The sequence below is a fragment of the Gavia stellata genome, chromosome 8 (genome assembly GCF_030936135.1).
Source record: "Gavia stellata isolate bGavSte3 chromosome 8, bGavSte3.hap2, whole genome shotgun sequence".
Taxonomy (NCBI): Eukaryota; Metazoa; Chordata; class Aves; order Gaviiformes; family Gaviidae; genus Gavia; species Gavia stellata.
This window is the reverse complement of record NC_082601.1, coordinates 40954231-40966498: the sequence shown is the minus strand read 5'-3', so window position 1 is coordinate 40966498 and position 12268 is coordinate 40954231. Positions and strand designations below refer to the sequence as shown.

The following is a 12268-nucleotide window of genomic DNA, read 5'->3' as shown; positions in this document are numbered from 1 at the left end:
GGGGCGGCGGCGCGGCTCCTCCCTCCTTCAGCCGCGGCGCCGGAAGTGGGCAGCGCCGGGGGGCGGGGCCGCAGCTTCACTGGCAGCGCGCGGAGATCTCGCGAGAGTTTGGGGGGGGTGCGCATCGAGCTCTCGCGAGAGTTGGAGGTGGCGGTGGGGAGCGGGGCGGCTGTTCGCCCCCGGCAGGGCGGCGCCATTTTGGGCCGCAGCGGCTGCCGGGGAGCGGCGGTGGGGCTCCGTTGGCGGAGGGGGCTGCTGGGTCCTGGCCCCGCACCTCCCGGGCGAGGGGTCTCTCAGTGTCTGAGGAAAATCAGCCTTCAGCCAGCGGGAAGGGCCCAGCGCCGGCCCACAGCATGGCCTTCCCCCAGCACCAACATCGTTTTCTGTCGTCCGCTTGGCGGGCCGCGGAAATGGGGGTTGATTCGGCTACAATATTGATGACATTGAGTCACCAGGGAGATGTCGTAAATGGCAACATCACAAAAGCAAAAAAACCAACATCAGCGTGATTTGAGGAGGGGAGCTTAAACACCTGGCCTTTGCGTTAGTGCCTGCTTAAATTAATTCACTTAATCTGTATGTTCCAGTGCCAGATTAGTGGAAGCAATGGTCAGTCAGGTTAAATGAGTGTAAAAAACTGATCATAAGAGTGCATTTAATAATGGAGAGTAAATTACTCAGATATCATAACCAGACTGATGTGACCAGTTGAATCTCCAGCAACTTCCACAATCCGATCAGACCCTTGACCTGTAAAACTTAAATATGTGCATAAACTTGACAAATTCTTCCATTCAGTAGCTTCCAATAAATAAGTGAACCACAATTAAGCAATTAGAGAAGCATCCCCGTTAGAAGGCTTGAAGCGAAGCTAGAGACCAGACACAAGGAAAGTTTGGCAGACAGCTATTTAAATACTTGCTGCGTCCTAAACGTTCACTGGAATGGTATCACGTCCCCTTCCCTAAAAAAGATAAAACCTGGAATTTAGCTTGGTTAAATCTAGTTAAACCAGTGCAGAACTGCAACTGGGAAGCCTTAAATTGTCTTAACCCCTTCACAGCAATTGGACTAGATGATCATTGTAGGTCCTTTCCAACTGAAACATTCTATTCTATTCTGTTAATGCAAAAGACGAGCAACCAGATGAATGGGCTTTTCCACAGTTTTTAGTAACAGCCTGTCCACTTCCAATTGCTTGTGCTCTGGTTTTCAGCTGGAAAGAACTGTAACTGAAAGATGAAGAAAGTATGTGGGTAGAAAAACTTGCTCGCCGCTGTGTGGCTTCAGCAGGGTAGAAGGCGAGAGGGGAATTAAAAAGCAAATTCAATGTGGGTATATATGCCGATGATGGCTAGAAACAGTGGACGTGGCAGTCCTCCTTTTCCTGCCCTGGCTCCGTGGCTATGCCGCACAGACACACCAGCCGGGATGTTTAAAAATTGCCAACTTTAAGGGGAATGTAATCTCAAAAATTACCTGAAACACTAAATCCTAGGGGGGGTGTTTCTGATTACAGATTAATCCAAGCGCACATTGATTCAAAATGAGCCCATTGGCTAGCTGTAGAGATGCAGGAGACGGCCAGGACCCTGATGGGGCACCTTGCACCAGAGGGTACGTCTGTTCAGACCTTGCCGCCTGCCTCCTCCCTGGCTGTGCCACGGCAGCGGGTCCCTTCTCCTTTGCCAGGAGGCTGGGGGTTGCCAAGTGTCTTAGAAAAGCTTCTGTGTGATTCTGCTTCCAGATTCCCATGGCGGTGCAGCTAGGAACCAAGAAGATGGCCTGAGGATAGCTGTACTTTCAACAGCAATAAGCCGAAGCCATTTCACGTGCTGCAGCAGACTATGGACCCTACAACACAATTTTGTGATCTCGTCATAAAGCCTGCTGGGGCATAAGGAGGCAAACAAAGGTTGCAAAGTCAACCTCAGCACTGGTATTTCCCAGCTCATTTGCCTTTTAATAGCAACGTCCCGGAAATGCAAGTTTGAATATTCAAGATACTGATGTATCTTCTACTTCTGCTGATATTTTTTTCTCTCCTGAAGGGCACTGCGCACTACCAAAGTCCAAAATTCAGTGAGCAGCCCAGAGTCACAACAGCATTATTATTAGTTAGGCTTAAAATGCCCCACCTTAACAGCAGCTAAGCTGCTCTTTAGAAAAGTCAAGGAATCTGCTTCAATTTATCCTCAGGTATCACCAGCTGCCCTTCCTTTTTCTGCAGTACAGCAGTTCACTTAATATCTGGTCACTGTGACCTGTGCTGGGATTAATAAAATGTTTTTATGAGCCAATTCATAAAGGTGCTGTCAACCAACTGCTGCCTCCTCTAAAGACTAATTAAAGTCGAGCCAATACTGTCCAGCACAGGCTGTAACGGTGTCAGGACTCCTCGCACCCTCTGCCAGTTCCTGTTATTAGTGATGAGCGAAATTCAGCAGCCAATGTTCGGTGACCTTCTGGAACTACTTAACGATTTCAATTTACAACAGCGTGAAGAAAAGTCTTTGAAAATCAGATTAATCTAAACCCACGGCGCGGTTATTCTTTTTCTTCAGACAGTGTTGTTGTAAGTCTAGACAGAGGGACGGCGGTGCTGTTTACTGGAAGCAAGAGTCTCTTATTTTTACTGCGATCCTTCTCTACCCACACAACATCTAGTCTGGGAAACATGAAGTGAACGTGTTGTATACACAAAATATGTATCATAAGGGATACATGGCGCACACACATGTCCCACTGCCACATCTTCTCAATTCATGTTTATTCATTCTTTTGTTTTGTGTTTGACAAGATGTTTTTCTCATTCTCTCACCTCCTTTTATCACTTAAGCTCGAGAAGAGTAGTCTAAGCCACTCCTGAAGCTCATCTCTCAGTCACCCAAGAGTGAGGAGACCAGGATCTTGAGAAATACTATTCGCTTACAGGGAACTTGATTTTCACAAGTACCAGCTGATCTGGGGCAAATTCAAACTGCTCCAGTGAAAACTTACCTGGTGGATACCCCAAATCAGGCACTACACTGTGTGTTTGAGGCATCAAAACAAGATATTTCCAGAGCTGCTGCTTGAAGAGCCAAGAGTCGTAAAGATTCAGCACCTAAGGAGGTTCCTCACTGGGAAGAGTAGTTTATAAAGTAATTTCATAATGTTATAGCTATACCTCTGTATCAGTACTTAAAACCACTATGCCTGGTTGAAAATGGTTAATAGTTAAAACCCACTTTCAGTTGACGCACACATGATGCAGTATTTTGTTTTCCCATCACTCTGTGACCTGGCAAGCAATTCATGTTTTGTGTAGCAAGAATTTGAGCAGTTGCAGACATCACCTGGTGCGGCAAACAAAACCACCATTTCCCCTCTGTTGGATTTCAGGCAATTACCCAGCCATTTTCCGTTACCCAACTGTGACCGTTTTTAAAGCTAGATGAAACAAGCATCTTGCATTTAAACTATGCCACCATTTAAAGAGCATTTATGTCTTCTTGGGTCCTCTTCTCATGCTTTTATTTAACACGTACGTCTCTCTGCTGGGGATGAAGCAGAGGAAGTCTGCTTTTTGTTAAAGTATCAGCTCCTGCCTTAATGAGCAATTGTGGAAGTCCTCATATTGTCGGGAACAAAGAGAACCAACTGTTATCACAACTCCTCCCTCATGGGTTCTCTAACACAGCTTTTCTATGCGTTTTACTTCAAAAATGCTAGCTCTATATCCAGACACATCCCATCTGCTGAAAAGTAAAGTAGAAGTCCCTGCTGCTCATGTTTTGGTCCCGGACTCTACGATCTCTGAAGGGATGCTAGTTCTGCGTTGGTACTCGAGTGCTCAGCCAGCCAGGACAGCTGGGATCACACATTTTGCCTGCAGAAAAGTGAGAGAGTAGACCTAAATGGAGCAGACCACACGGTTTTAGGCCTTAAAACAGGGACAGGTTAAGGATATACCTGGTTTTTAAGATTCTTTTTAGAAAAGGGATCTGATATTAAATAGAAAGATAAAAGCAATGTGGTATCGCACAATTTGCGGTATTTAAACAGTGAAGGAGGCCAGTGAGCAAGCAGGACTTTCTGCTGTGGCAGAAAACATGCTCACTAATAGTCTTTGCTTTCCACCACCTTGTTTGCTTCTTTGGGTTTAACCTGTGTTGGCTTTCTCCCCTCCCTCTCTTAAACAAGAGCATTTTGCTTTTAGACTGAAATAATTAGAGACTGACCTGTCACACCAGACCTGAAACTGGCTTTGGAGTATTGGAAGGAAGAGGATGTTGTGTGACAGTAACTATGGCAATGGCGCTTGCAGTAACGCAGCTGCTAGTTCATATCCATGTAGCCAAGAAAAAGTAAATGTCACTGATGTGAGGCACATGAGATGCTCGCCACGTGTAACGTTTTGCCTCCTGCAGACTTCCACTCGCGTCTGCCGCGAGCCGTTTGGAAGAAGAGCAGATCACTGTAATTTCATTGTGGTCATGATGGCAATATCGGAGCATTTTTCCACACACAGCTTTAATAAAGTCATAGGAAAAGGGGATCTCAAGAGTTCTGGCAGTAACAGCTGGCTTCCTGCTCGTCGATAATTGTGCATTGCTGTGGACAGTTTGTAAGCAGAGCACTGAAGGAGAAACATGGCTTCAAGAGAAGTGCAAAACAGCCCCATGGGCTGCATCTCACGATGATTATTACCAAGAGGCTGAGATGTGATGTATAGTTTATAACAAATGATCACGCAACCCTCTGATTAAAATCAGATTACATGTTTGACTGCTGATACCTATCAGAGACTGCATTGCCCTGGAATTCAGCTGCTGCTTCTGGGCACTGCTAAAACCAGAGAACAAACCACCAGAGCAATGCTCAAAATCAGATTAGAAAGCCGGGTTTCACCTGCAGGTCTAGGAAAAAAAACAAAGCCAAAAGCCCCACACTGATTTTGTATGGTTTTTTGAAGGCTTGGGTTTCTTGCTTAGACAGTCCTAATCTTGGCATTTTTCTTGGACAGAGCAATCCATCTCCTGAAACATAGTCTGCCTGCAGGACTTCACATCCATGGTGGTCACAGCCCCAGTGACAACCTGAACTTTGGAGCTGGTGTTGAACTATGGAGGAGCTAGCCCAGCACCATGAGAGGGTGTTACATTTTCGGCTTTTGGCTTGCTTGATGATTAACCCAGAACCATTTTTGTCCTTTAAAAAGAGATTCTGGCTTGTTTTTAGCAGGGCATGCCTGCCCCTAGCTGTCTGTGAAGCAGACCTTAAGGTTTTTAGTCCATCCCCTAATCCGTTACCCATAAACATCCTAATGAGCCATATCTACGTGCCAACATGAGCGTGACATGTTGCCTACAGCCGTGAATCAGTTAGGATGGTCAAAACAGGTGACTGACACTGCAGTCTATTGAGATGACAGTAACCAAGGCGAGTTTTAGGCAGCATTTTGCAGGGATGGAAAGCCAAGCGGTTTAAGACTAGGGGCATACCTGGTAGCACTGGTCTGCAAACAGGGTGCTTGGGATTAACCCTGACTCTTGCACCTACAAAGCTAGACTACAACAGACAGCGATCTGGGAAGCCCCCAGCTTGTCAGCTTTTAGGGAGAGAAACAGCCTTTGGAAATTTAAGGAGCAATGGACAGCACAGGGACTGAGAGCTCCTTTCCTTCGATGCATTGTGGCCCTCTCTTTTGCTATGTAAAATGATTGCTTGATCGCTTGAAGCGGCATCAAGAAAGCACAGTCATGGTCCCCCAACCCAGACACATCCTTTCAGACAAGAGACCATGGGGCCAATGAGAAACCAGGAATGACTTGAAGAAATATTTATGATGCATATCTGAACTTTTCTCCTTCAGCTTTTTTCAGTCCAGCATTTAGGGATGGGACCGTTATCTTGGACCAGTGAAGGCCGGTGCCTTTTCTCAGAGCTTTCCCATAAACCAGCTGGAATTCCCTTATTACTCTGACAGCTCACAGTCATACTCTAGCAGATACCAGAGGCCATTTCTTAAAACCTGAGCCTTTAAGTGCCTGCACCAAAGGTATTTCAATTACTACATTCTCCTGACACGCCTTCTCCCATTTCTGGCAAGTTTAGCATAAACTCAGCCTTCTGTTTTGCAAATCTACAGTTTTTCCTTCTCAAAGGCTATTACATTTATCTGTCAAATCTATCAGTGCTGGGCCCAAAGATTTCAGGCGTTTATCTGAAGCAACTGGAGACAGAGGGGTTTTGCAGTGGAAGGAGTGATCGTGCACGAAGAACCACGCACGCCTGCCACCCCTCCCTGGCGGTCTCGGGGCAGTAAGGAGCAGCTTTCTGAGGAGAACATAGAAATCAAACAGATTTCTTTAGTAAAATAGAAAATTAAGAATACCCCAGGACAGGGGCGTCTTCCCCGGAGCCAGAAAGCTGCAAGCACTTCTGTCAGAGCACACGTGCAAAGGGAGTGTCAGGGGACATGGGTTGCTGGGGAAAATTCTTGGGAGATGGAAGAAATGGTTCAGTCATGGCTACAAAGGTGACAGCCAAAGTGAGACTTCTAGAGCGCAGAGGAAGCAAATCATTATTAATTCAGGCAACAGTTTGGAGTCCCAGGAGCCTTCAGCAGCTATCTTTCGGTCTGTTCCTCTAGTCCAAAGTCCTGGGTTTTGCATTAAAATGAGTAACCCATCAGCCACGCATACATGCAGCTGAAGTCGTCTGCGGTTCAAAGTGAAGGTTATTTTTCAAATAACCTTTTTTGTCAAAGCAAATCAAAAGCAGGTGGATCTTACTGAACACTCTGTCCCCAGATGGCAACATGGGAACATCACAAAGTGATTCCCAGTATGATTGCTGATAGACAGGGTTTATTATTTTGAATTATGAACAGCACTGAATGGGAGGAGAAATTACAACATCAAGAGCAGCAGTATGTAGCGTATTAGAAAACAGTACGTTCCCATAACAGCAGCACCAACTCATTTTCCTATTCCTCAGAGTGCCCAGCATCCCCAAAAAATGCTCCCACTAACAGGTGAGAGCACGTTTATTCCTTACCTATTATCAACCTGCATTCTGGTCGGAGGGTTTGGAGCAGGAGAAGTTTATGACCCAGGAACATATAACACCATCCATCAATAAAACTTGGCTGTCGGCTTTCTTCATTTGCCTGCAGAAATGTCACCTGCAACGTGTTAGGCAACACTCCCTGCAAAGCTGCAGAGTTTTTGCCACTAAGGACCAGTGTAAAGACGGCTGAACTGAAAGACTCCCTAACTCCGCTGTCTTTTCTGTAATTTGGTGTTTCCCCTGCTTGTTCAACAGAAGCACAAAACTGTGTATATACATTAAATAAAAACAACCCTACCAAAATACAACTCCATCGCATAAACAGTTCTTGGAGGGAGAAAAGGAAACAGATCTCACCAGTACCTCTTAGCCATGTCGCTCACCGGACATTTAGCTAATGCTGAAAGTGGCACAAAAACCTCAGCAGAAAAGAGCAGCAATCAGGTGGTTTATTACTGCCTTACCTTAGCCAGACATCTGCCAAATCCCACAGGACCTTACCCTATTTTATTTACGTCCTGCAGGATTCCAGGAGATCTCCTAAGCCAGCATAGGTGCCCACGCTTGAGGCAATGAGAACAGAGATTTAATGCAAACAAGATCTTGACACCTTCTGCCTGTCGATCACCACTGCCACGAGGTGTTTCATGCTCTTCAATCACAGCGCTGTCTTCTCACAATGGACTTTACGTTTCACCCTCCAACAGTTCAGCCTCTTCCATTACACCAGTATTTCCCCCGTGATGGTACAAATCACAACCGAGCAGCTGGCTTGGGGCGACCTTTCCAGGAGTCACACCCTTGCCCTTATTTTCCAACCACTTGGTCTACCTTGATGCTTTCCCCATCATTTTCCAGGAGAGCTTTGCACGGAAAGCTCCCCTCCACCACAGGTTAAATGTGCATCTGTCTACCCACCCCTTTGGGTTTCTTTCCGGTAAATTTTGCCCTCGGGGCCAGAGATCAGAGACTGTGTACCTAACTACAGTAGGTGCCTCCCAAACGCTGGGGCTGTATGGAGACACAGCAAAACCAAGGCTTTCTGCCTGTCCTTCTGCTGTTTCTGTGCCTGAACTGAAACTAACGCAGGGAAGAGCACACCTCTCTCCTCATCCCTGGGGAAAAGGCAAAGCACGATGAATTCCCTCCACCTCACCTGCAGCTGAAGCACTGTGCCAGGGCCTTGAGCAGAGCTGACGTGTCCCACTCCAACAGCCCTTTCCCCAGCCCCAAACGTCATTGCTACGATAACTCTGCTGACACCGGGGAGCTAACACACACCAATGAGAAAGAAACACCCCTTTCTCACAGTTGGTCAGGTAGGAAACTCGGTGTCGCAAAGCAGTTCCCAACCCCTTGATGCCCAGCCAGCTAGCAAGCCTCAAAAATAAAGCCCAGCATTGAGGTATGTTGGTAGTTGTTAAAAGAAACTACCTGGGAAAGATGAGCAGATTAGTGGGGTTTTGTTCGTTATGCGAGAGATTTTGCAGCTGGGATCAGCTCTGCGAGGGATCAAGCTCCTGACACCATGTCCGTTGCCAAATTACATCACTAGATCGGAATCACGTACCCTGCAGATGCAACTCTTGCATGGGATGCTCCCCAGCACACAGCCAGTGTTGCTCTGGGCACTAAAAGCATCTCAGAGGCTGATCCCTGCCAGCCGAGCACCCTCCAGGAGAAGCAGAGGGGCTTGTCCTGAGCTACAAAAAGTGGGCAGGGGCGTTAGGCTAACGCTGGCCAGCTGCGGCACTTGCAGCTCCATCCCTGACCACTTCAGCCCTGCTCCCAGCACCCTGAGGAGCATGACCCCCCCGTTGCTGAAGCCTGGCCCGTCTGGCAAAGGAACAAAAATAGTCACCACAGCCTTAATTTGCAGTGAACTGGCTTTGCATGGGAGATACTGGGAGGTTAACCCACCAAAGGCAGCCGTGCAGGGGAGCGGGGGAGGTATCAGCACATCTTTTATTTCCTGCCCTCACACATGAAGCAAGAAGCACCATGATGGAAATGATGCCCCGTGAATGCGGTGGAGAGATAAAGAGGGACCGCTGTTCCCCAGGAGTGATTTCTGCCCTCGCCTTCTGCTCGGGACAGCTGTGCTGCAACCCTGCTGCCGTGCGGGGAATAGAGCTAATTTCCTTCCCCAGAGGTGGATGGGCGGTGTCACCTGGGGCATGGCCAGATGGTAAAATCTGTTAAAGCTCTCCAAAGAGCCTGGCATCCAGTCTCTGGCTTCTCCCTGTCCTGGCAAAGCCGCCCCAAGTAGCGTGGAAATGTCTCTTGCCCGGCGTTTCTGGTTTCCGGGCAGCGTGCGTGCATGTGCTTGCAGCAGGACGGGCTTCCCTTTCCTCTCGGGGTGTGCTTTCCTCCCTCCTTGAAGTTGATACGGCCCAAGCGTGCAGGCATCTGCCTGAAGGCGTGTGCTTGGGGGTGTCTCGAGCAGCCAGGGCTCATCACTCCTGCAGAAGGGTGTTGTATCCAGCCGCAAAAGACAAGGACAAGAGCATTTCCTCACTTTTGTGTCTTAGTATGAAGCGTAGTTTGGAAACAGAAGAGGAGATAAAGCTTTTTTCCCTCCCCATCAGCAACGAGGTTTCATTTTGATAGCATCCTTGCAAAGCCTGAGCAGGCATTACCTAGGACGCGCTTTGTGATAAGCGTTTATGGCCATGTCCCCGGCTGTCTCTTTGTGGGAAGCCATGGCCATGCTGTGGCTCGGCCACTGGCAACTCAGTCGCCATCACTGCCCCCTAAAAGCAGCTACCTTAAAATTACCTCAGGCTGAAGCACCCGACAGCTCCCCTGCACTCCTCTCCTTCCTGTCCCCAGGCCTTGGGTGGTCCCCAGGTTTGGGTGGTCGCTCACCCCAGATGTGGCCATCACACATCCACATGGCCGCCATTGCTGGCTGCCCTCCCCTGCCGACCTCTCTCCAAAGAGCCATCTCCCCAACCTGAGAAAATAGAGATTGAATGAGGTTTGTCTTCTCACGGGTCCTTTTCCTCCTTTCCCTGCTGGGTGCCTGTCTTGCCCGGCTCCTCGCTTGTCCTGACCTCCCGTTTGGTGGTTAAAATCATTCAGGGATCTTCTGAGAGCTCCCAGGTTGGCCAAATCCAGAGGCTTTCCCAGCCCGTACCGGGATGGGGGCATCGCTCTGGGCTGTGGGCTCTTCCAGGCTTCGTGCCCTGGTTTGCAACACCCAACACAGGCATCCGTCCTGGAAACGGGTGGCCAGCAGGCTCCTGTCCCGGAGCGTGCAGGAACAGTCCTGGCCGTGACAGCATCTATCTGTCCCCGAGGGCGAACCCCGGGGGCGCGGTCAGGGTGCACCCCCAGACAGCTGGAGATGAACATGAGTACCAAAGGTTTGCTAATTTTCAAATAATAAAAATTTGCCTCGATGTCCTCCCTCACCCCCCCAGTAACTCGCTTTTCCGAAGGGATGATATTATACCAAAGCACAGTAAAAACATATGATGGCAGCTTGTCTGTTTGTGGTATCTGTTTTATTTCTCATATGAAATAGCATGTAAAAAAATAATTTATACAGGCAAATATACATAATATAGTCTGTAATAAATAGCAGGTAAAAAAATACATTTCCTTAAAAACAGTCAATGTTTTGAAAACCAGCAAAACAAAGATATCCGATAAATACATTCATTCCCATTGCACAGCATCCTTCAGGAATGGCATTTCTTTACCTCTTCCCGAGCCATTTATAAATACACAATAATTTAAAAGACTGTGAAAAAAAAATTGTTCCCTGAGCTGACATAAATAAGAAATGCTTAAATAGGAAATGCAATACAGCGATGCAAGAAAAATGATTTTTCCCAGTCCTCGGGGCACCCTTTGGGGCCAGTGAGTGCTGTGTCGTGCCGGCTGTGCTGCTGGCGGGGGCTAAGTGCATTGCTCCCGGAGGGCTGCGCACCGCAGGTCGTTCAGCACTTGGAAGAGGTGGAGGATGGCGGAGGCTTCCAGGCAGCCAGTGGTCTCCTGCGGCAGGGAGAAGGGGTGGGTTAGCACCGGAGATGGGGTGCAGCGGGCCCAGCGCAGCTGCGTGGTCGCTAACACCCCGAAACGCCCTTGCCCTGCTGGCCTGACTTACTGTTTTCTTGGCTATCTCCAGCTTCTGCAGCCAGTGCCTCAGTTTCCCGGAGGGCTGATGCGAAGGAGCCTCCATGGCCACCTGCAAGGAGAGCAGCCGTATAAGGACCCGTGATGCCCTGCGGCGTGCCCGCCAGCACCGGGGCCGCTGAGCCAGGACGGGGTCGGGGGGTTTTTAGTAAGGGGCACTCACGCAGCCTCGCAGGTCCTCCCGGGCTTGGGTGAGGAAGGCCAGGGGCCGCTGGCGCTTCTTGGCAAAACTAGGGGTGGCAGGTAGCCCCAGCATGGCGGTGGCGAGGTCCAGCTCGGCTTCCACCAGCATCACTCGGTCGGGCACCTGCAGGCAGGAGCATCCTGGTTAGGGACCCGAAGCGCCAGGGCTGGCCCCGGGCTAGAGAAGGGGGGTCTTTGCCCGGGGGTGCGGGTGGAGGTGGGACCGGCTGACGGGAGGTCCCAGCTGGAGGTGGGTGGTGTGCCCAGTTTTTACAGCATCGCCTCGCTCTTACCGACAGCTCTGCCGTGCTCCATTTCCGATGGAAGAGCCTGGTGTTGCATTTGCGGTCTGACAGCAGCATGATGTCCTCCTGCAGGCATAAACCAAGAGAGAGACTGAAAAACTGTCATCTTGACTTTTGGCCATGTTTTGCAACCCCGGTCAGCCTTGTGGGGTTTGAAACCAGGATGAAATTTGGCCCAGCATCCTTCTTGTCCCCAGATTCCCTTGGAAAACATCCTCCTCATCCCCAAAGTGCCCCGGAAAACATCCACCTTGTCACTCAGGGTCTCAAATTCAGCATCCCCTCTGCCTTGCCCCCCGCCAGCCCACAGCCCCCTATTGCCAGCGGTACTCACAAACTGCTCCTTCATCTTCTGCACAGCCTTCAGCTCGTGGGGCACGAGGAACTGGTACTTGGACAGGCTGCAGCTCTTCTTCAAGGCGCCCTGGGGGAAGGCGGCCCCGAGGCTGGCCACCACCACCAGCGCAAGCAGCGGGGTGAAGCTGAGGTGCAGCATTTTGCCAATGAGAGTCCAACAGCGAGCGGGTTACGATGAGGCGAGGGGGCTGCGGTGCAAGAAGACGGAGAGGACGAACTGGAGG

General features: G+C 49.3%; 1 protein-coding gene across 1 annotated transcript; it reads right to left on the bottom strand.

Annotated features, from left to right (window-relative positions):
* Window positions 1–10962: 10962 nt before the first annotated feature.
* On the bottom strand, window positions 10963–12183 carry LOC104259607 (interferon lambda-3-like). Its single transcript, XM_059820589.1, has 5 exons — window positions 12022–12183; window positions 11676–11753; window positions 11363–11506; window positions 11171–11251; window positions 10963–11058 (listed from the first exon to the last, which is right to left on the bottom strand). Exons 1-5 carry the CDS (start codon window positions 12181–12183, stop codon window positions 10963–10965), a joined length of 561 nt encoding a protein of 186 aa, XP_059676572.1.
* Window positions 12184–12268: the final 85 nt, after the last annotated feature.

What these genes read in the sequence shown, in the direction of transcription:
- LOC104259607 (XM_059820589.1), bottom strand. Translation starts at nt 12,183, where the DNA reads ATGCTGCACCTCAGCTTCACCCCGCTGCTTGCGCTGGTGGTGGTGGCC. An exon ending in GGAGCACGGCAGAGCTGTCG is followed by an intron (nt 11,507 to 11,675) that starts GTAAGAGCGAGG and finishes TCCTGCCTGCAG; the next exon opens with GTGCCCGACCGAGTGATGCT. An exon ending in TGGAGATAGCCAAGAAAACA is followed by an intron (nt 11,059 to 11,170) that starts GTAAGTCAGGCC and finishes TCCCTGCCGCAG; the next exon opens with GAGACCACTGGCTGCCTGGA.